This window comes from Epinephelus fuscoguttatus, linkage group LG3, assembly GCF_011397635.1.
Source record: "Epinephelus fuscoguttatus linkage group LG3, E.fuscoguttatus.final_Chr_v1".
NCBI classification, from domain to species: domain Eukaryota; kingdom Metazoa; phylum Chordata; class Actinopteri; order Perciformes; family Serranidae; genus Epinephelus; species Epinephelus fuscoguttatus.
The window spans coordinates 21524909-21549601 of NC_064754.1; the positions used below are offsets into that span (position 1 = coordinate 21524909).

Consider the following 24693-nt stretch of genomic DNA (forward strand, 5'->3'; position numbering starts at 1 on the left):
ACCCCTAACATGTTTTTCTTTCATTTTGTTTGTTTTGCAGAAAGTGAGTGAGAAGGTTGGAGGAGCAGAGGGAACAAAGCTCGATGATGACTTCACTGACATGGAAAAGGCGAGTCTGAACTCTTTCCATTATCACCTTGTTGAGAATGAAAACCAATGCTAGATATTTTTAGCAGTGTTGAGCAGTAACACATTACTAATAACACATTACAGTAGTAAAATTACTTTTTCCAGTAATGAGTAGTGTAACTAATTACTAATAAAACTTCAGTAATAATATTACAGTTACTCTAAAATCAAACACATTGTTACAACGTTACTTCTGTTATCACATCACTACTGACTGAAATACGACATCACATCAGCTGGAAAAAATGTCTCATTTTACAAAAGACAGAAATATGTTGCACCAGTGTTTACATGGAAAAAGTTTAGAGAATCAAGCTTTTCACTGCCGTTTTGATCCCCGACACACCACAGACAAATCTGTGTGGGGAGAAATGTACTCGCTTGCCTCTCTCTCATTACAACCCTCAACTCCCAGCTGCTCCAGTGGAGCTGCTCAGTCTCCCACAGGTCACTGTGGTTGTACTTGGAAGCTTCCAGATACAGGTCTGTAAGGGTACTGTCACACATGCACAAAATTAACATTGGCAAATATTCATCTCCCGTTCACTGTGATTCAGTGCAAACAAAGAGGTGGATAAAACATTCACTTGCAGTGGCAAAGCAAATTCACATCTCTGCACTGCATGGAGTTTGACTTTAGTGAACTTTGACCGGTGAAGCTGTATCATCAACCAATTCCAAAGAAGACTGTGTGGAGGAGACATTGATTTTAGCCGTGTCTAACCAGCTGATATTGTATGATACTGGCTGTGAAAAATCCAAACTGACCCACAGGAGAGTTGCTGCCCGGCTGGCACAGGACGTGAGAAAATGATTCATGGATCAATAACAAAATATTTCACTGTTTTTATTAGCATGCTAATAAACACTACCCACATTCAGCACACATATCACCACGGGAGGTGATGGTCACTTGCCAGCATTCGTACATATGTCACTACACCCTAACTGTGAGTGTTGCCGGGGCTTACCTCATAGTGAATCTGCCCCGAATAAATGAAGGTAAATACACAGAACAAAAATTCAAATGCAATATTTTTGTTTTTGCTCCCATTTTTCACAGGTGTAGGTTATAAATAAATATAAGAGTTTTTCTATGCACTCAGGAGATCAATTCCTCTTAAATTCTTTCGCAAATTTGTTCATGCAAAAATTCTTCGGCTGTGCAAACCAATTGTTGCTTCAGCTATCCAGGTGGCTGGTCTCAGACAATCTTGCAGGTGAAGATGCTAGATTTGAACTTCCTTAATGATACTGTTTAATCAGCATCTTGATATGCCATACCCGTCAGGTGGATGGATGATCTTACTAACATTGATTTTACTAACATTGATTTTAACAACTTTGTGACCAGAATTTCAGAGAAATATTTATTGCATTTAGTGCATAAAAAATCTTAGATCTTAACTTGGACCTGTGAGAAAAAAGAAGAAAAACAAAAGTGTTTTAAATTTTTGTAAAGTTTTGTTCAGTATAGAAGAAATAAGTTAATAATGACTTCTACATTTACCTTAAACCTTGTGGTCCTCTTTCATGCACTACAAAATTGTGATGCACCACTTTAAACCAGATGGGATGTACAGCATTGTAAAACGTGAGGTGCCGCTACCATCAAGCAGCTGTAAGGCTGATAAACCAGAGGGAAATGTTTTCTCACACTTCACAGTCAAACACAATCTTCAGTTTGATATTGAGTGACATTGAGAAAGCAAACATGTTTGTTAAAATAACATACCCTGTTTTTCTTGATAAGACCGGAGAGAGTGATAGGAATACAGAGAGATGGTAGAGAGGACAGCCCACAACTACTAAAACCTATTAAGACGACTCTCAACTTTATATAGCTGTTCATCCTACTGACAGGAGCCTCCTCTACTCCCTTGACAACCGATCAATATATGGATTACCCAAAATTTCATTACATTCACAGCGTTCTTTCACATCTGGCTGACAGCTTCCCCAGATAGAGGGATTTCATTAATGTTCAAAACTGAAGACTTGCTGTGTTTATTTTTGTAAGCTTTGTTTTATTTGAGTATTTTTTTTTATTATTTTCCAGATATCTCTCCAGCAACTTTCAAACCCTGAAAATGTCGATGCAGTTTATTTATTTTAGACCCGAAACATGACCTGCTGTGGTCATAATGTTCCTGCAGTGCCACTATTTTGTATAAACAATATTTACTCCGGAATTTGAATGACTCTTGCGTCCTGTGTGTCTTGTGTGCGCTCACATACTGTGTCTCCTGAAAACAACCCTGAATAACAACCTGCATGTTTTTCCGTATGTGAACAATAACAAACAGATGTGAGCACATGTGTGTGTGTGTGTGTGTGTGTGTGTGTGTGTGTGTGTGTGTGTGTGTGTGTGTGTGTGTGTGTGTGTGTGTGTGCGCAGCTCTGATCATGTGTGTTGATATGTTAGTGGAAAGAGAGTCTGAGCTCTGCAGAGCTATTGAGAGCTGGCAAGTCTCATCACACCAAACAAGAACATCATGGCCAGCTCTCAGCTCTGCACGTCTCTCTCACCATGCTGCAGAACAAAGCAACACTTTCTTTTATCTCGTTTCTTTCTCACTATTAGATGCATAAATTATTTTAGGGCTGTTGTATTTCTTTCATCCTCTCCCACAGGCACTCAGCCATTACTTTTTTTTTCTACATCTCTCCTTAACTGTTTTTTTCTGTACTTTCTGTTTCTGTCTCCTTCTACATGTTGTTTGTGGTTTACAGAAGATGGACACCACCTCTCGGGCAGTGATGGACATCATTACCAAGACTACTGAGTATCTGCAGCCAAACCCAGGTGACATAAACAAGCTGTGCAAGACGATAATGTGTGTTTAAATTTAGACCAATGTACAGACATATATACATGTTCATTTATACATAGTCGCATATTCATACTGTACATATTTTATATTATTAACTGCAATAGTAAATGTCACATCCAAGTAAAACAACCACTGTATTAGTATTTTTTAAGTACTTTAGTTTCAGTCTGGGATCTATCTGCTAATTCCTGCCTCTCTTCTTAATGTTGATATGATGTTTATCTCCAACCTTTAATAAAGAGAGCCTCTGCCACCATCAGAAGAAATTGTTAAATTTATATGAAGCTCGGCAGGGTTTAATGAACTGATCGATTATATCATACGTTCACTTTGTGGTATTAAACTAGCAGCATGATGCAACATCAGATGAAAAAAGAAAACCCTCAGTTTTTTCACAGGTTGGGAAAACTCGAGACTTAGTCAGACACAGACAGATGGGGATGTGAGAGGAAAAAGTAGCACTGACAGTCAGTTACGAAGATAAATGTAGTTTGATATTCACCAACTGGACTAACAGTCTCTGCATCAAGTTGAAATTATTTTAAAGGTCCAGTGTGTAGAATATAAGAATATACATTGGCAGGAATGGAATATAATATAGTAAGTATGTTTTCTTTCTATGTCTTCTCTGTATAAACACCTGAAAATAAGAATCATTGTGGGGGGTTTTGTTACCTTTGCTACCTTTACCTTTGTTACCTTCGTGTTTTTGGGTCAACCACCATAATAAGCAGCCCCTCTTTAATGACCAGCATTGGAAAAACACTGATTTGTGACGTGCAACTGATTTATTTAGTGTTTTTAACAATTTAAATCACCTGGATTCTCATTTATAAAACAGTGCATAGGATCCACTCTACAAATGTACGCATGGACAAAAGCTAAAAATGGTGTGCGCCAAAAAATAATTGACAATTTCTGCAATCAGGCTTCCACCTCACCATCTGCGTCACAAGTTCCCCATCTCCAAAATGTCTGTAAGCACGGCCTCTTTCAGGCCTCGTTTTGTGCGTACGTAATGTTTATAAATGAGACCCCTGCACTGTTTGACTTTGGAGAGGAAGAGACACTGAAGGAATCCTAACCAGGAGAAGTTTCAGCTGACTGCAATCTGCAGTTCTCTCCACTAGATGCCACTAAATCCTCCTAAAACTTCCATACTGCTCCTTTAAATGTAGATATTGGGCAGCTGGACTTGTTTTGCTTCAGTGTCTGTGATCAGACAGAGTGTTGATTTAAAGAAGACCTCTACCTCATCCTGACTGTATATTATGGATTCTCATTGGCCTTTTAAACCCTTGAGTGTCTCCAAATAGTGCGACTGAATGGTGGTGTTTGGTCTCGTTTGCCTTCACAGCCACCAGAGCCAAGATGAGCATGATGAACTCCATGTCACGTATGCGGGGACAGGAGAAGGGACCGGGCTACACGCAGACCGAGGCCATCCTGGGAGAGTCCATGCAGAGGTTTGGCAGGGAGCTCGGAGAGGAGTCTAACTTCGGTGAGCTGTATACAGTAAAGCTCCTGGCAGAAAGAGAGGAACACTTTTTTTAAATGTGCCAGACACAAGAACAAAGTGGCATCATTTCATTCCCTCAAGGACGCAGTAACAATGTTATGAAAAATGCATGAGCCTATTTTTCAGACAAGTCGCCTTAAGTTATTTAGTTCACAAGTAATGGCGTTAAAATGTTGTTTCAAGAGAAATACCTGCCTTCAAAATCTGTGATGGATTTTAATGAGATAGTGTCACTCCAGATTAACCAGTTTTCTACACTATGCACTGACACTGAGTTGTGTGCTATTCATGTGTTTTAAGTGTCTACACGTGTCCTTATTTTCCCAGGCCTTGCTCTGATTGATGCTGGGGAAGCCATGCGTGAGCTAGGAGAGGTCAAGGACGCTTTGGACATGGAGGTCAAGCAGAACTTCATTGATCCACTGCAGAACCTCCATGAAAAAGATCTCAAGGAGATTCAGGTATGAGTGCAGAACTTTGATGCACCACAAGGGAGAAAAAACTAATAATCTAAATCATGTCTTGGTCAGAGTTTCAGATTAACCGCTTTATTTTCTTCTTTTGCAGCATCACCTGAAGAAAATGGAGGGTCGCCGTCTCGACTTTGATTATAAGAAGAAACGTCAAGGCAAAGTGACAGATGACGAGATCAAACAGGCTCTAGAGAAATTCGACGACTCCAAGGAGATTGCTGAGCAGAGCATGTTCAACCTGTTGGAGAGTGATGTAAGAATTATATTTCACACCTCTCTTCTTTGCACTCACCATTGACACAGCCGACAGGTTTTATTGAGTTTGTCAACCTAGCCAGTTTACTGAACTGTCTTTCACTCTCCACTGTTGCATTGACAGTAACCACAACCATTCCCATTGCTTTTTTGTCCTCTTCAAACCATGTTAATCAAGGGGGATCACAGCCCTGTTCATTTTATGCCTCATTGCCGGTGACAGCCGTAGCCAGAGGCGTTATGATTTCAGGTTCTCTGTCTCATGAGTGTGATATCTTGGGAAATGCCTGGAGGGAATTTAGGAGTCCCACAGAGTCAGATGAACAAGTTGAGGAACCCTTTTGTTCACCCTTTTGTTGGCTTGGGACGCCAGACACTGACAAAAAAAAGCCGTCCTTTAATATCCGTCCTATAGTTACACAGCCAGGGGGAAACGTGGCAGGAATGAAAGTAAAGGTGGCGAAAATCTGAGTGGGGCAGGTGTGAGGGGTGATGGATGGGTCCACCAAACACCAGCTTTCACCTGGGAGAGTAGTCTTCACGTCCCGTAAGATTATAAAGCCAAATCCTGTTCTTTTTTCTAAACCTAACCACATGTTTTTGTTGTTTGTTGTGGAAAAAAAACCCATCAATTTGCAATATTGTACCGATATACTGCACTTACTTTGAAAGAGACTGTATGTAAACGTTACATTTCCTGTGAAAACAGAAGTGTATTTTGAAAGAAGACAATGCATGTAACAGGCAGAACTTTACACAGTGTCCCAGAATGTCAACAACCAATGCACCCAGGGTACCTTGCACGTCATATCTGGATCCAAACATCAATATGTGATGAAGTTGGTGTGAGAATGCTTTGCCATTTTAGATTCACCAGGTGGACTTATCGTGACTCCACTGAAAGTCTCCACTGATCATTCTCTATTTACTGCTAGATGCTGCAATAGGCAGCTGTTTGCTACAATTTATTTGCATAGTCATAACACCTCTTTAAAGTGTCTTTGTTTCTCAGGTTGTTATGAAGTTTTGTGCGGCCCCAAGTGGCATAAAAACAAGCGCAAATTCACAAAAACTGCAATCACATACACACATGAATTGCCCCTTTTTGCCAACTGCCATGAGCAGTTAATCTGCTGTCCTTTGGTTCATGACCAAACTGTCCACAAAATCTTGAGCAAGCAAATCCATTTAGAAGTTATGTGCCTTTTTGGGATTCCTACAAGCACAAACACATGCACTTGACCTTCATGTCAATTTTCAGCCTCCTGGGGGAAAAAACTCCAAAGAGCGGGGAATTTTAGTGGATCAACCAACCAACCAAATTCTACAAGTAGCTGGTCTGGAGCGTTCTATGTCACACAACCCTCTGCAGAAGAAGTTTGTCCAGTATAGAATTGCAAATATTCAAGCTGATATTTTAAGGACTTCTCGTCCATTTTGACTTCAGAAAAGACCATCCCCTGAGGAAGAATATGTGATGCTATCGAAGGCTGCGAAAGAAATGCTGCTAAAGGACTATGTGGAAGGATTATTTTGTCCTACTGATGTACTGTATTAACTGTCAACTTCAACCCTGTACAACCCTCTGTTATTACTTTTAACATTGGAGTTTGAGGTGAATTTGAGTCCAGATCTCACTAACAGTCATCTTTACAGGTGATGTGTGAGTGGTCATGGTGTCAGTGTGTAACAGTAGACCCTGCTCATCTTCAACAGATTGAACAGGTGAGCCAGCTGGCTGCACTGGTCCATGCCCAGGTGGAGTACCACAGCCGGGCTGCTGAGATCCTCTCACAGCTCTCCAGTAAAATCGACGAACGGTCAGTAGTCACACTTGCTGTTTCCCCTGGTCTTCTTTTACCATACAGTTTCGATGTCTTGACAATAACGTCAAATTTCTGTCATGTCTAATCTTGCGTTTCCTCAGGAACACACTGTGTTTAATGCTAATCGCTTTCAATTGTGCATTTTGGTGTTTAAGCAGGATAAGGGATGCCGCTAACAAACCGAGGAGAGAGTTCGCTCCTAAGCCACGTACATCTCTGGACTTCTCCATCAGTGAGAACCACAATGGAGGCATCCACAGTGCTCGCTCTCCAGGTGAGACCCAGAGTACAAACCTCATGGCTCAGAAACATGTCCAGAAACTAGTCCTGGTATTGTAAATACTCTGTAGTATAATTGGGGAATCTGTTTCTGTTTCAGCTGATATTAAGACAGAACAATAAAACATGTAAATCAGTGAAATTTGTATTTGTAAGTATGTGCCTTTGAAGGATAGTTTCTGGGCTAGTTTCTATTCATTCACAATCCTCTGTCCTTCTAGGGTTTTAATTTGTGCTGTAAATTCTCAAATAAAAGCCAAAACTGATTCTCTTTTCTCACAAATAAAGGCCAAAGAATAAAAGCAAAGACAAAAAAATGTTGTAAATGTATTGTAATGCATTGCAGGGTAAAGTTAGAGAAATGTAAACGGCATGTTTAATCTGTACAACACACTCACTCACTGATTCATTTTGGTCCATTTAATGTGCTTAAATGAATGGAAGCGTAATGCATTCACTTGAGAGAAACATATTTGCCCTGTATTTCTGAAATAAATTGGTTATTATCTCAGAATTCTGAGAAAAGTTTTCATGAAAAAAAAAATCTGCTTGTTTTAATTCTCATTTTGTTCATGAGATAACTGCCTCATTAATTCAGAAAAGCGAGGTCTTTTTTTTTTCCATATAAACTTTTTCTCCAAAATTTGAGATCACAAATTTGGTAATTCAGACAAATGGAGCAGATTTTTTTTCTCAAGTGAATGTATTAAAAATGTAACATTTCCTGCAGATATTTCACAATAAAAGCGTTCCAGGAAAAAATAATGATTAAGTACTAGAAGTCTTTTAATGTGAAACATATTATAAGGAATGTGTTAAATTTTTTGCATGGACAGCAAACGCTTACAATAATAAACCAATTGTACAAAAAAAGGGGAAAATATGATAAAACAATTTATAGACAATCCTTTATTTTAACAATTAGCCTCACTGAGATCTCCTTTTTTAACTCTTTGAAACCTGAGCAATTAGCTTGGTTTCTTTCAAAAAAGAAAAAGAAGAAATGACCCAAAAAATTGCAAGAAATAAGTAAAAAGAGAAAATAAAAAAACAAAAAACAAATTAGTTTTGAAAAAAAAGGAAATGACATGGATAAAGAAGCTTGAAAATTATAATAATTTTGTAACATAATTTTAAATATAAAATAATGATAATTATAAATATAGTGTTTCCGTAGCCTTTTAAAAATAATTTTCTAAATGTGTTAATTTTTTGGAATTTCTGGAAAATTTCTTACCAAAGGGGGGGAAGAAAAAACAAGACAATAACCTGGTAAAGGAGAGCTAAAATTATAATAATTTTGTAAAATAATTTTAAATATAAAATAATGATAATTATAAATATGTTTTTCCCTAGCCTTTTAAAAATAATTTTCTAAATCCATACATTTTTTGGAATTTCTGGAAAATTTCTTACCAAGTTGCTCATTGCCTTTTTCGCCATGTTTTTGAAAGAAATCACACCAATTTGCTGAGGGTTCAAAGGTTTAGATACTTACGAAAGGCATCTGAAAGCAGCACAAGAAAAATGATGTCGCTCCAGGTTTCAAATGTATTAAGTATAAACATAGACAAACACGCAGAAATACACAACACACAGTTTGCATCCATGATATAATTACTTCGACATTAAAGAAGACAATAGCAGTTGGTCTTACAAATAGCAGAAGAAAAATCATGTAAGAGTGAAACAAATAACTTAAATTACTTGAATATAAAGGCAAATATTTGAGAATTTACTGTTTTCTAATTTTATCTTTTTCGCAGCTCTTTCAGTTCCCAACTTTTCAGTTATTACCTGTACTGAACAGAATATCCATCAGTCCAGAACTAATCAATACAACTCTGCGCTCTTCTCTTTCCCCTTTATGATTTTTGTTTATTCTTCCAGGGGCGAGGTCTCCAGGTGAGCCAGGTCAAAATGTTTTTCTGTCTGTGCACTCACCAACTCATTTCTTTAACAAAATCCTTTCATTTACACTTTAAACTCAAAACTACTTCTACTGCTCTCTGTCCCCTCTGCCCCCCCGCTCTCCCTCGTGTTGTTTCCTCTTAACTCTTTGCAGCAAGGTCTCCAGGTGAGACAAAAGTGAATCCCCGGAGAGATACAACAATATCTCTTCCATCACTTCGTCATTCTTGGTTGTTTTTTGTCCATTTCTATTTCTGTTTGTCTCTTTGTCATGAGAAAATTGTTACAATCAAACAGCAGAAAAACAAGTGCCGTCCGCTCACTGTACAGAGACAGCCCGACCTATTGTAACAAAGAAAAGCTTACCAGCGGACGACCATTTGCTTTTTCTGTTTTGTTCTCTTGTCAATCTTCTGATCAGTCTTATCCTCCTGTTTCTTTGTCCGCCTCTCTGCCAAATCATACTCCAACTTCTTGTTTTGTTTATTGACCTTTTCATTTCTCCGCCTGCTGTACTTACCCATCAGTTCATCATGAATCCATCTAGAAAATGCTGTTAAACATAAACGCCTATGCTCTTTATTCACCTTTCTTTTCTCCTTCCCCCTTTGCAGCAAGATCTCCAGGTGAGCAAGGGTGATGTGGGAAGAGATGCAAAATCTCTCTATCACTCTTATTTTTATCCTTCTTTAAATGGACTTTTGTGAACATGTATATTTGTCTTCACTTGTGTTGGCGGTGCAGCTCGTCTGCAGTGCTGTTTCACTTGTGTTGGCAGTGCAGCTCGTCTGCAGTGCTGTTTCTGTCTAACCCCTGGTTTCTCTTTTGTCCCTGTTTTTTTTTTCTCAAACTGCTCATAGTTTTTATGTTAAAGGAATAATTTGACATTTTAGGAAATGTGCTTTTTTTCAGTTCGCTCTGAGTTAGATGAGGAGGTAGATTCGACTCTCATGTCCGGACGCTGAGCATGACGCAGCAGCCAGTTAGCTTAGCATAAATATCGGGGGAAACAGCTGGCCTGGCTCTGTCTAGAGATAACAAAATCTGCCTACTAGCTGACTAATTCTGTTATTTGATGATAGCTTATGTGCTACACTGTGTCTCAGTGTCTTGGTTTGTGGCTGGACCCAAAAACATATCCTCATAAATTTGTGGATTTTCATTTTTACAGCTTTTTTTTTACACTTGGTTTGGATATGGATCAAAAAAATGAGATACAGCATGTTAACAAGGGAGCCAGATTAGCTGCTTCCTCTAGCTAGGGTTGGGACGTGTTATTTTTTTCCCCATGAGTTCCTATGACTTGTTTTTACTAACCCAGCACCGCTGCCCTTATCCTAACTGCTTCAGACCTCGACAAGTACAAGCCAATCACAATACAGCAGGGTGAGGTTTAGGCAAAAAGCTCATGGGGAAAAAAACTGCGTGTTCAGGACAGTCTCATTCACTGTGTGACACATGATATTGGAAATAACTACTGTTGTAGTGGCTGTTTTGGCCACAAGGGGCAACAATGAGTCCATTTTACACTTGAAAAACAAACTTCAACAAGAAACACAAAGGTAAGATTTTAAAGCCGCTTCACACCAAGTACGGATTTTTGTCCCGAAAAAAATAGCACGGAAATTTATAGAGATGAATGCTTGCACACCCCAGTGTAACATTTATTCTGGGGAAAAAATATTTGGATGGCCTTCAATTTTCATTCATTCATTCATCTTCTAACCGCTTCATCCTCTTAATGGTCGCGGGGGGGCTGGAGCCTATCCCAGCTGACATCGGGCGAGAGGCAGGGTACACCCTGGACAGGTCGCCAGACTATCGCAGGGCTGACACATAGAGACAAACAACCATTCACGCTCACATTCACACCTATGGACAATTTAGAGTTATCAATTAACCTAGTCCCCAATCTGCATGTTTTTGGACTGTGGGAGGAAGCCGGAGTGCCCGGAGAGCCCGGAGAGAACCCACGCTGACACGGGGAGAACATGCAAACTCTGCACAGAAGGGCTCCCATGCCCGGGATCGAACCAGCAACCGTCTTGCTGTGAGGCGAGAGTGCTAACCACCACACCACCGTGCCGCCCGCCTTCAATTTTTTTTGCAATTTTCCACCTGCAGTATTAAATGCTGATTAATTAAACCCTTTCTTCCGAATGATGTCACACCGCCAGGACATACCTTTTGCTGCTTAAATGGGGATTGTCTTATCAGTTTGGTTTCTGCTTCAGCTGGGATTCAACAAAGACGCTAATGTAGCTGATATGAACTTGCTAACTTTATATGTTGATCACAGTCTCAAACAAACTTCTGTTATGCAGATTCACCAGCAAGGACCACGCCAAAACAATGTGTCGTTTAAATGTTTAACTGTAATTCAGGAGGTGTTCATTGTTGAGGACTAGTGAATGGATGGAAGTGGGGGGTGAAGGTGGAAGAGGGGTGTCTTCTCTTAGGTTGATATGGGAGGATTTACTGGAGATCGGACAGAGGGAGACTCAGAGTTCCGTCTCAGGTGTTTTTCCGCCTAAACTGAGACATGGGAGAGGTATGCACTGAATCAGAAGAGATGAGGGGAGAAGGGAAGAGAGGATGAAGGAACGTTGGTAGGGATGAAGTAGGGAGGATGATGGATGAAGGGAAGGGAAAGAGAGGATGGGTTGAGAAATCTGAGACAAACGGCAGGATGGATTGTCCAGGTGTAAGTAGGCCTGGAAGGTAATCAGAGGTTTGGTTGGGGTGTGGCCTTGCTTCCAAATATATCATATAATGTCACTGGACCACTGGGTGCTACTCTGTCGGACCTTAATCACACAATCCTTCTTCCCTAGTTGGCATTAGGTCATGTTCCATACAGCAGTGATGTTACAATGGCAGTAAGAGCTTAAGAATAAGAACAAGATACTCTTGTTTCTTTACGGACGCGCGATTGTTTGTCAGATTGAAGATCTGATGTTTGGAGTGCTGTAGTTGCAGGCCATGAATCTTTGTAACTGCAAGAGCAGTGTATTTTTTCAGAGAAATGGGACTTAAGAGCAGTGGGTGTTTGTTTTCAGGATACTATGCTCTGTCTGGATAGGTTTCTGTTGTGAGGAGGGGACATAGGCACTATTTATGAGTTTTCACACAGGTGGGAAACGGCTTTAATGTTTTATCTGAAGTGTTTTTAAAGAATATTTTTTGGTTTTACAAGAGAAAAGTCCCAAACTAACTGGTTTGGTTTGCAAGTGTACATCTGATTAAATGCCCGACCCCTTTTAAAGAGCAACACACAGCCGCTCCTGCATCTCCCACATAGTGTATGAGACATGTTTCCAGTCTTTATTGAAGCTAAGCTAGCTAGCTGTAGCCTTAACAGACTGATATGCGAGTTGTGTCAATCCTCCACCAGAAAGAGAACAAGCGTATTTCTCAAAATGAAGAACTATTCCTTTTAACATTGTATGCCTCATTATTATTTTGCGGTCACTGATGGTCATGTTTTGTGTCTCTCTTTGTCTCTCCTCCTTACTGCATCCTCCTCTTCTCTTTCTCTCTTTCAGCCAGGTCTCCAGGTGAGCCTTTCACAAGCAATCATTACGTCTTTAATCTGTATGCTGCATCTTATCTCATACCTCCAGCCTCTCCTCTAACTCTTCTTCTCTTATCTCTCCAACTTGTTCTCCAGCCCCCATGGACCAGCCCTGCTGTCGTGCACTGTACGATTTTGACCCCGAGAATGAAGGTGAGCTAGGCTTCAAGGAAGGCGATATCATCACCCTGACCAATAAGATCGATGACAACTGGTACGAGGGGATGCTGCACGGGAACTCGGGCTTCTTCCCCATCAACTATGTGGATATCCTGGTGCCGCTGCCCCACTAGGATGACACCACTATCAGCTGTGTCTGCAACAGTGGCGAAACAGATCCTGGCCTCCATTCCCCCCCCCCACCCCCCCACCCCAAGTATTCCTGGTAACCTTTTCCTTAACATTCCTACCAACCACCTGCGCTCCGCTTTAAAGGAGTCAAAACAGCAACAACACAGTAACGAAAGAAGATTGATGAGTTAAAGCAGGTATGCACCAGTTAAGCGTAAAAACTTCAAATGAGGAAAAATCAGCGTTTATGTCGTTGCTTCCCCCTTATCCCAGGAGGTTCCTTCAGGCTTCCATAGTCATTTTATCCATTGCTGTCCCGGCTTCTGTCTTGGTTTCAGTTGGCTGTCAGTACGTCATGACTTCTGTGAGTTTATCAGAGCAGCTTTGCAAAATCACTCTTTTCTCTCATTCACTGTACTTTGTGGAAACCTCTACAGTAGATAGAAACTTTTCTCTCACATACTAGGAAAAAAAAAAAATTGGTCCACGTGTTTCATGTTTGTTAGAGACTCTAGGTCAAGCATGGTTTCAAGTGTTTAACGTTTTATCTTCTATCTAAAAATATGTTGAGCTGATTTTTGTTCTGTTTTGAATATTCCTCTTTTTTAATGGTCGTCGTCTCTCGGCGTCCAAATCTCTGTCCAAAGGATGTCCTCACCTTTTAACTACTCAGAGTTTTGACAGAAGTTGTAGACTAGAGTCATCTGGTTAACAACTAACAACCAAGGTTACCCATCATATTTATTTTATTTTATTGTTTTTTTTACATAACATATGCGCATGATTGGTCATATGTGATTTAGATACCAAAGTTACCTGCAAAACCAGAGTCAACTCCAAGTTTAGCTTCCAGACAGCACGGTGTCACGGTGTGAATCTGTGCGACGCAACAGGGTGAAGCTTTGCAATCTCTAACTCTTTGGTATTTTTATCAAGAGGGGCGAAACTGTATTCCTGTGTATGTGACATTTTACCTATCTGAGCCAGTGATTAGTGGAGTGACGACATGATTTGCAAAAACACAAGTTGTGAAGTGATGTGAGAAAACTCTGGTGCGTACGTTTAAATTCTCCAATGTGTATTTTATCAGCAGCTTGTGTGAAAAATGGTTGATGTATTGTGATATAATAACTTATAGGACTTAACTGCTCGTTGGGGCAACTGTTGACGATGTAGCTCTTTTTGCTGCATCCCTACTAGTCCGATTAGTATTCTGTAGTTTAGCTGTCTATAAGCCATTGATTAAGACAAAACTAGACATAGCCAGGAGCGCACAAATGGCTGAATGGAATAAAAAATAATTACTTTTTGTCTCGGTGGATATGTTTTATTTATTGGAATGATGCAACTTACACTAAAACCCCCTTTTCTCCAACATTATATTGACTAAAAAACGCTGGTTTACCCTTTTCACGTCAAGTTAGACCTCAGAAAAAATGCAAGATTATGTTTCATTTTCTCTTCCCAATTATTTGGTTGTATGCAGTGTTGTGTGGGATTTTTCTCCCTCTTTAAATGATGTACTGATAATCTAGAAATCCGACCACACTCAGTTACTGCAGACAGTACAGGTTTTGGTCAGCAAAGCAGTGAGGTGCCGCAGTGCACACATTATGCCCAGGGTTTTTATTTTCTGCGATGTCGACAATGTATTAAACCTTTCTGCAAAATAATCTGTGCAGCAGTTAACGCTGTTTTTTTCACCCATCTTGTAGTGATGTTGTGCGTGTACTTTGGGGAAGGGGTTTGGGTCTGCATACAGTATTTGTTATGCACAGGGACGGGGTTACGGAGGACCTCTGATGCTGAGGTATTAAAGATATACTGTCTCTGACAGTGTTTCCACATTAAAACAAACATGGATGTGTCTTTAATCAATGGACCAATTCATTATATTCAGTAGAATTACAAGAAACGATGCAAAATCAACTGGTACCCATACTAAGTGTTTTTTTTTTTTATCAAGGGAAGCACAACTTTAACAGACAGTATGCTTTGTCGGCTGGGGAAGAATAAAAATACAGTTTGAAGGTCATGTATTTATTTATTTTTTAAAGACAAAACTATTCCTTCCTTCTTTTTCTCTTTCACTTTTGTTTAACAATCGTGTGTATCTTTGCCCTCAATGAGGACTGTACAGCTTTTCTGTGTTTTGTTTTCACCTTGTGTGTATAGTCGGGCATCTACAGTAACGTATCTTATTTTTGTAACTGTGACAAAAGTATACACATACAGTATAGATGTATATATACAGTATATTATCCAAAAGCAATGTGAAAGAAGGGATTCTCTGTGCTGCACATGATTGTCTTTGGATTGTTTTTCTGTTTTGTTTGTTTTCTGTTTTTAGTTTTGTTTCATTCTTGCACTGGATACTACGACTGTATGCTTGATGTAAAGAAAAAAAAAGTGACAAGTCAATGTAATTTATTCAAATAAATACAAAGAAATGGTTATTGGCCCAACGACTTTCTGTTCACAGATGCACACACCTTAGGATTTTAGCTCAAGCCAAAAATATGTCTCAGGCAGAAAAACAGACTTTTCAAAAAGCTGAATGTGAAATAATTTGATATCTTGCTAACCATCTATTTTACTTCATCACCATCTCTAGCTGTTGTTTTCAGAATATGGAGAACACACAGCAGGGACTTGGCTCAGCAAATAGAGGAAGAGATAAATGCATTATTCAGTTTCCTGGTGGAGTCTTTCATGTGTTCTCACAAGAATCCAAACAGTGGAAAAAAATAGGTCAGGTAAGAAAATCTGTTTGGTACCTCCACGACGACTGAAACGTCTCAATAATCCTGTTAGTGCAACATTATCAAAGTCACGACTACAGCTTCAAGCATCTTAAAGGCTCCAAAAGATATGAAACGTTTGCATGTGTAAGATGGGACATACAATGCAAACCTTGTACAGCATGTCCTTCACAAATACAGACTCGTAGCAGAGTATATCAAGGAATCCTGAAGGTAAATCTAATATCTAAGACCTTTTTCAAGACCCTGATCATACATTTTAAGACCTCATTGCCACTTTGATGTCTAACCGGTAACACAAGTGTCAAGTGATGGCATAAATTTATACATGTATGATGTTAAGATAGAACAACTAAATTGTCTTCTTTGAGATAAATCCGTGGACCGCTCTGTCAATACAACAGAATTCAGATAGGCGGGTTGGGAACTAGGCACAAGAAGCTGAACTGAGTGACTAACCTGATGCAAAGGTTATTAGAAAAAGTAAATTCAGAGCTAGAAACAACCTTGTTCCCCGTAACACACATACACATGACACATTTACTGCATGTACATGAACGTTGATAAAAGATTATATATAAAGTATAAAATGTAATATCTTAACAAATACCCATGATGGTATGTGTACATAAATGTGCAATAGAGACCAGGTACCAGATATATGTAACAATGCCAATGCACAAAAAGAATGCGTAGGCCATTTTCCCTTACATTAAGTGGTATTTATAAAGGAAGAATGTGCGTAAGAATGTGCACACCTCACAGAGACTTCAGACTTGGTGAACACACAGCTTTAGATGAGATAGTTGCAGAAAAAATCATAAGAAGTCATAGTATAGTATGACATTTTAAAAAATCCAAAAAAGTCATAGTATAGTTTGTCATTTTAATAATCACAAAAGTCATAGTACAGTATGTCATTCTAAAGAAATCATTAAAACTCGTTGTACAGAAAGTCATTTTAAAAATAAAAAGTCATGTCATTTTTGTAAGACGTCATACTACAGTATGTGATTTAAAGAAAACATGAAAAGTCATTGAACAGTGTATCATTTTTTTTAAAACATCATAGAATAGTATGTCATTTTAAAAAATAAAATGTCACAGTATAGTTTATCTTCAAAAATCATGAAAACCATCATAGTATATAGCATGTCATCAAAAATCGCCAAAAAATTATACTATGGTATGCTGTCATAAATCTTGAAAAAACGTCTTAGTATAGTATGTCGTCAAAAATCATGAAAAATGTAATAGTATAGAATGTCGCCAAAAATCATGAAAAAAAGGCATTGTATAGCATGTCACCAAAACGTATGAAAAAAGGTCATATTATAGTATGTCGTCGAAAATCATGAAAAATCGTCATAGTATAGCATGTCGTCAAAAATCACAAAAAGACGTCTTAGCATAGTATGTCGCCAAAAATAATGAAAAAAAAGTCATAGCATAGTATGTCGCCAAAAATAATGAAAAAAAAGTCATAGCATAGTATGTCGCCAAAAATCATGAAAAAAAAGTCATAGTATAGCATGTCGTCCAAAATCATGAAGAAACATCATAGTATAGCATGTCGTCAAAAATCATGAAAAAACATCATAGTATAGCATGTCACCAAAAATCATGAAAAAAAGTCATAGTATAGCATGTCGTCAGAAATCATGAAAAAATGTCATAGTATAGTATGTCATCAGAAGCCATGAAAAGAACATTTCAATCAGGAGAGACACATTTTGATAGCAAAACAATATTTATTTACATGTGCACATAAGAATGCAAAATGTGAAAAGTCTTTGGCGATCAGACCCCGTAGAGATGGTGTGATTTCAGGAGGATGATGGATCCATAGTCAAATCAGGAACCCCCCTGGGTCTAGATGCTGGTGGTGGTAGAAGTGGTGAAGATGCGATGAGAGGAAGATGGAGAAATGATGATCATCTGGATGAGTAGAAGAGTGAGCCTTTGTTTAGCTTGACCTGGACTCTGGACACGATGGCTGGAGGTGACCGGGGTGGAGGCAGGTGCGAAGGTTCGGCCTAAAATGATGGCTGACAGCAACAGAAGAGAGAGCGGATTTAAATTTTGCAGTGGCATCCTGATTGGCTGAGAGAGATCATGGCAAAGTGTGATTGGATAACTAGAGGAGTGAACACTCATAGTCAGCTGATTAGAGGAAGCAGTGGGAGTAGGATGGAGAGAGTTATGAATGAATGAGCACAAGAAAGGTCTTCCTGATTGAACTTACGCTGAGCATTTCATTAAAGTATAGCATGTCGCCACAAATCACAAAAAAAGTCATAGTGTAGTATGTCATCAAAAATCATGACAAAACGTCATAGTATAGTATGTGGCCAAAAGTCATGAAAAAAACATCATAGTATAGCATGTTACCAAAAATCACGAAAAAAAAGTCATAGTATAATATGTTGCCAAAAATCATGAAAAAAAGTCATAGTGTAGCATGTCGCCAAAAGTCATGAAAAAAAGTCATAGGTTAGTATGTCGTCAAAAATCATGAAAAAACATCATAGCATAGCAGGTCTTCGAAAATCATGAAAAAACGTCAAAGTATAGTATGTCGCCAAAAGTCATGAAAAAAAGTCATAGGTTAGTATGTCGTCAAAAATCATGAAAAAACATCATGGCATAGCATGTCTTCAAAAACCATGAAAATACATCATAGTATAGCATGTCGCCAAAGGTCATGAAAAAAAAGTCATAGTATAATATGTCATCAAAAATCCCGAAAAAAAGGTCATAGTGTAATAAGTTGTCAAAAATCATGAAAAAACATCATAATATAGTATTTCGTCAAAAATCATGAAAAACCTCATAGTATAGTAAGTTGCCACAAATGATAAAAAAATGTCATTGTACAGTATGTCACCAAAAATCATGAAAGATGTCATAGTATGTTATCAAAAATCCCGAAAAAATGTCTTAGTATAAGCGTCCAAAAAAATCATGAAAAAAAGTCAGAGGTTAGTATGTCGTCAAAAATCATGAAAAAACATCATGGCATAGTATGTCGTCGAAAATCACAAAAAAACATCATAGTGTATTAAGTTGTCAAAAATCATGAAAAAAAAACGTAGTATAGCATGTCGCCAAAAATCATGAAAAAACGTCATAGTATAGTATAGTATGTCGCCAAAAATCATGAAAAAACTTCATAGAATAGTATGTCGTCAAAAATCATGAAAAAACGTCATAGTATAGTATAGTATACATTAGGTATAACAGATATATTGCCCGCCCCTACTGTGTATTAAGGATTCCAGAGTAAAAACAATGTAATCCAAAGGATCAGATCGGGCTCCATCGATCTGATATCGTGGAATTAACTGGACGAGGAGCTCAAGGGTAGCACAAACATCAATCAGTTCAACAAGATGTACAAAAACATTATCTTCCAGAGGTATAAGAATGAGAAAAGACGACAGTCAAGTCTTAGTCTATTGACACAGTATGACATCCACCTTGTACATACAATTTGAATTACTGTGTATAAACTGTGTGTATATTGTGAGTATAGGTATGTATGCATGCCTACTAGTTTGATATGTTTGCATGCGCGTATGTGTAAATTCACAAGGATGTATATATGTGTGTATACGTATTTAAGCATGTATATATGGATCTGTGTGTGTGTAGGTGTGTTTGAGTAAGTATGCAAGTGTATGTATGTATGTATGTATAAGAGATTAAATTCATGAAGTAATTGATGAGTGGCAGAGAAGTTAAAGTTCGCAGGGCTGACACATAGAGACAGACAACCATTCACACTCACATTCACACCTATGGCCAATTTAGAGTCACCAATTAACCTGCATGTCTTTGGACTGTGGGAGGAAGCCGGAGCACCTGGAGAAAACCCACAGTGACACGGGGAGAACATGCAGACTCCACACAAAAGGGCTCCCTCCTGGGATTGAACCAGGCATTGTGAGGCGACATTGTTAACCACTACACACTGTGCCGCCCTCATTTTAATTCAGTTAAATTCAGTTTTATTTATAAAGCCCAATATCACAAATCACAATTAGCCTCAGAGGGCTTTACAGCATACAACATCCCTCTGTCCTTTAAAAAAACACTTTAACAGGGAAAAAAATGGTAGAAACCTCAGGAAGAGCAACTGAGGAGGGATCCCTCTTTCAGGATGGACAGACGTGCAATAGATGTCGTACAGAACAGATCAACATAATAAATTAACAGTAATCCGTATGACACAATGAGACAGAAAGAGAGAAAGAGAGACAGAGAGAAATGCAGGGCAGACAGTAATGATAATAGCTACAATAACATAAATTTTAGTAATAACATTACAATAATAATAACTAATCGTGGCATATGTTGTAATTATATATTAATATATGTTAGTATATGTATGTGACAATAATAATCATATGTGTATAAAAACAATAGAAGTATGACTAATAATAACAGCAGTAGTAGGAGGCATCAGGCAGGACCACGGCAGCAGCACAACCATGACTATTATCATTATTGTTAATTTGTTTTATTTTGATCTTTTTTGTTTTGTTTGTTTTGCGTGTTTGAAATAACTATCAATCAATCAATGTCAATAACCAATTCCATTCAGTTAAAAATGCTTTCATCGGCCCTGATACCGATCTTTATCAGATCAGATCAGGACATCCAAAATCTAAATACTTTGATATATCACTGTATTTTAAAATTGCTTTGATTAGATATTTAAGGTTAAAAACACTTAATGCAACGAGCCAAACTGATTAATTCACTATACAAACTGCAAAACACTGATTCAGAGTACAGCCATTTTAGCTTAAGTTTCAGTGATTATTATTAAATACACAGATCACTGATTCAACGCAACTCTGTTTGCAAGCTTGTCTCCTTATCTTAACACCATTACAACATCACTGCAATCTGATTTTTAATGATTAAACCTATTGGTGGCCAAAATAAGTATTGAAGAAACACACAAACATCCATATCAATAGGTTCTCTTTTTATTTTGTTAGGCACTGGTTTTTGCTTCTGCTCCTAGAAAACACTTCTGTTTTGTGTATTTGTATATTTTGCCAGATATTTAATACTCTATTATTATAAAAGTGGGCCCAGTGAAAGACCCTGACCTGGGAAACCCACTGGTTGTTACTGGTTGTGAATCATTAACATTGTGGTTAAAATACTGAAAGGGGATTTATGGTTGTGCGCAGACCCTACGCACATTGCCTACACCGTTGTGAGCATTTTTACTTGTGCGGTGGTGTGTCTGTAGCCATGTTTCCATCAGCCTGTTTAGATGCGCATCTGTAAGTATTGCATCAGAAAATTATGATTGAAACGCCAAAATTCGAATTAAAAATCCCCTGATTCGTACAAACTAAAATACGCTCACTTTAGCCGGGTTTTGGTTGATTTGAAAAAATCTTGATTCGCAAAACGGGGGATGGAAACAGTTATGTTCGAATTAAGTCTGACGTAGCGCACCTTTCTCCATGGTGATATCCACACTCCGGGTTGGGAAGGTGGTAATACATTTACAAGCTGGATGCCAACCGCCAGAAAACGTAGAAGAAGAAGAAGAATGCGAGACTTGTTTTGTTTCTGGTTCTGCGGAAAACTCGAGCGAGTTCGTGGTTTTCACCAAAGTCTGTACATTTAATGGAAACACACAGGATTCGTATTTCTTTTAATGCGCATTTCCCAATGATTCAAATCACTTTTGGATGGAAACATAGCTTGTGTCACTCGGCAGTTACACCTCCAAAACACTAGTCAGTGGCAGAGGTTCCTGTGAAATGCTGTTAAGTTTAGTTGATTCAAAATACACATTAAACACACATTAAACATGGCTTAACAGAGACAATTTCAAACACAAGTACACAAATCAGCTTCACTATAACTCAGCATTCACAGACAAACACTTGTCTTTATCTGGACACATTTTCCCCACAAATACAACATGCTAACGTTATTAGCACAAGTCTATGGCATTTTACATTGTATAAATAAGCCTAGTGACTAGCGATCTTTTCCTCTTCTCATATGAAACCAGGTACAACAGCAGCATTTAACAAAGGTAAAGGCACACAGTTTGGCTCCATTACAACTCGCAAAGTTCACTGACAAAACAATTGTATTGTACTAAACACATTTTCCAACAAATATAACATGCTAACGTTATTAGCACAAGCCTAAATAAAGTTCTGTTGAATTGAATTGAAACTACAAAATAATATGCTGTGTTGCTCTGATTAACTCTGTCAAATGCATTACCTATTTAAATATGAAAAACAGTTGTCATGTTACAGGAGCCCTGAATTGTTTTTGCCCTGAAACTGTCGTCTGCCATCAAACTGCCATCGTAAAATAACATGACAATCTGATAAGCCAGCTTGGGTTATAACTGTATGGCAGTTAACATCAAACCTGGGGTGACACCTTTTGGTCCCCACCCATTATCTATCACCACCAGTCAATCTGGCTACACCCTCCCTACATGCACACAGTTTAACCCCTGCTCTCCCTTGCTGCGCACACACACACACACACACACATCAAACACACAAACACGCTGCTGAGCTGCGTTGACTCAGGTCCAGTGCAGGGGGTGTCTGCTGTAACGTCCTGCAGAAGACTAAGTCAGCCAGATCTTTTGAACAGCATCAGAGCATGTCCTCACAGTCACACACCCTGTGGCCTGTCGCTCTGCTGATAACGGCAAATATAGACACAGCTCGCACTTTGTTTGACATGTTGCAGGTGAGATAAGTCTACAAATACTTATGCCAACCACAAGATACAGTGACTGCCATTGTTATATGTGTACAGGTGGATATTGTGGATACAGGGCGTCTCCTTTTTAATGTTGTCCATGAAACGGTGCCAGCTCTCTGCCTGAGTCTCACTCACTCTGCTGCTGAACTGAAACTAGAGGTGATGCGCCCTCTAGTGGTGGCAAACACACAGTGCTCAGTGTGGAGTTACACTCACAGTACGAGTCACTCATGAGTATGTTGTTCTCCTGCTTACATTTGGTATCATTTTTCTAAATATACTTTTGTTACACCAACAATATCAAATCAAATGTCAAACACAGCCCCAGTAATAACTGCACCATTTAGTAAAGATCTTAGAAGGACATTTTTTATAAGTATACGCTATCCCTCAATTGTTGATGTGTACAGGCAAATGCACTTGTAGTCTGTGTTACACAGAAACGTCCTCCTCAATTAGGTCACTTACAGTAGATCACTGAGCAACGCTTTAATCAGAGGCTGCCAAAAATACACAAATCTGTTATTTCCTTTCATTTCAGCACAAAAAACATCTCCATACCAGTGTGCTACAGTAGAAGGTTATGTTTTCTTGCCCAAAGTAAATATGTTTGTTCAGCAGTTCAGAAGCTTCCTCTACAGATTGTATTTTCATAACTGAAGGCAGAAGAAAAACATGCAACTGATGACATAACAAAGCTGGGGGTAGTGACTATAGTCAAAGCTCACTTACAAAAAGAGTTTGAACATATTTATCTATTGTGATGCTCATTCATTTATCATAACATTCTACATTTATATTCAGTACAGGTTGACGAACATTCGCCCATGCCTTCTCCAGCTATGAGTCTTTTTAACCTGCCACCAAAGATGAGTGTCAGTCAAGTCATAATGCAATCGCTTTTATTTTGAATTCTAGAGAAAAATGTTTCTTTAACTAAATACCAAAAGCTGGGAAACCCTGGTACTTTTTTAGGGATGTAGCAATGCTGATTAAAAGAAAGATCGAAAATGAATATGGAACTAGTTTAAAAATGCATTTATAATTTATTAGCATTTATGAACAGTTCCTGGTTCTTGCTTCCAGATTTAATGGATGTAGTTTAGTTTACTTTACTTTGCTTTACTTAAGTTAAGTAAGATTAAAACTGAGTTAAGTTAAGTTTAGTTTAGTTAAGAAGGGACAGTGCAAATTAATAAATACACATGGTATAAAAATGCCAAAATTAGCCAAAAGCCTATTTTTTATCTGTCTTCCCTTGGCTAACATGCTACACAGGGCTACCTAAAATACAAAAAAGCACAAAAGAACAAACAAACAATAAACAAAACAACAACACAAAAAGGAAGAAGAAAGCAGGACATATAGTTTAACAGACTTCTTTGAACACATCAACAAGAAATGATTTTAACATGATTCTTTAGTCACAAGAATGTAATGATCATCAAATGTGTAATTCGGTGCTGAAACTTGAGCCAAATTCGATGCAATATAAAAGGACATACTTTTTAAAAGCACTAGAGGCAGTAGTGAGATATTTAGTGCTCACGTGTGTGTAAAAATCATCCATTGTTTTAATTGATTACTGAAAGATCTATAAGGATCTATTTGCTGCTTTTCTTTGTCTTATGTGACTGTAAAGTGAATATCATTGGGTTTCAGACAGTTGGTCAGACAAAACAAGCAATCTGATGACATCACTTTGGTCATTTTCCACTATTTTCTAACATTTTATAGGAAAAACATAAAGCACAAACTTCTTGTGTTTATTTGAATTGAACTCAAGAAAATAATTAGCAGATAGATCAGTAATAATAAATACCCTACTCCTACTCTTGATACCGGCCTATTGGAATTTTATATTTCTTATATCTTTATTATCTCTTGGCTGGTCTGGCATGAGACTAAATTTGTCAAACAAATGACTATTGCAAAGGCAATGACAACAATGCTCACGTAAATCTTGTTTCAGAGTTATGGTTTGACTTTGAACAGGATGTCTGGTCCAGTCTCACAATCTAATAAAACCCTGAACAGAGCTGAAACTAATGTGATAAATCTGATACTCG

The 24693-nt window shown here is 38.4% G+C and overlaps 1 protein-coding gene across 4 annotated transcripts in view; it reads left to right on the plus strand.

Annotated features, from left to right (window-relative positions):
• The window catches only part of sh3gl2a (SH3 domain containing GRB2 like 2a, endophilin A1), a 52388-nt gene extending 38542 nt beyond the window's left edge, over positions 1-13846 (plus strand). The window contains exons 2-12 of one of the 4 annotated variants that reach the window (XM_049571416.1): positions 41-109; positions 2863-2935; positions 4321-4464; positions 4810-4943; positions 5050-5208; positions 6927-7030; positions 7195-7310; positions 9206-9220; positions 9381-9392; positions 9841-9852; positions 12897-13846. In XM_049571416.1, coding sequence (XP_049427373.1) covers positions 41-109; positions 2863-2935; positions 4321-4464; positions 4810-4943; positions 5050-5208; positions 6927-7030; positions 7195-7310; positions 9206-9220; positions 9381-9392; positions 9841-9852; positions 12897-13093 — 1035 coding nt within the window. In that variant the 3' untranslated portion in view covers positions 13094-13846. The other 3 variants (XM_049571413.1, XM_049571415.1, XM_049571414.1) reach the window with 3 other exon arrangements.
• Positions 13847-24693: the final 10847 nt, after the last annotated feature.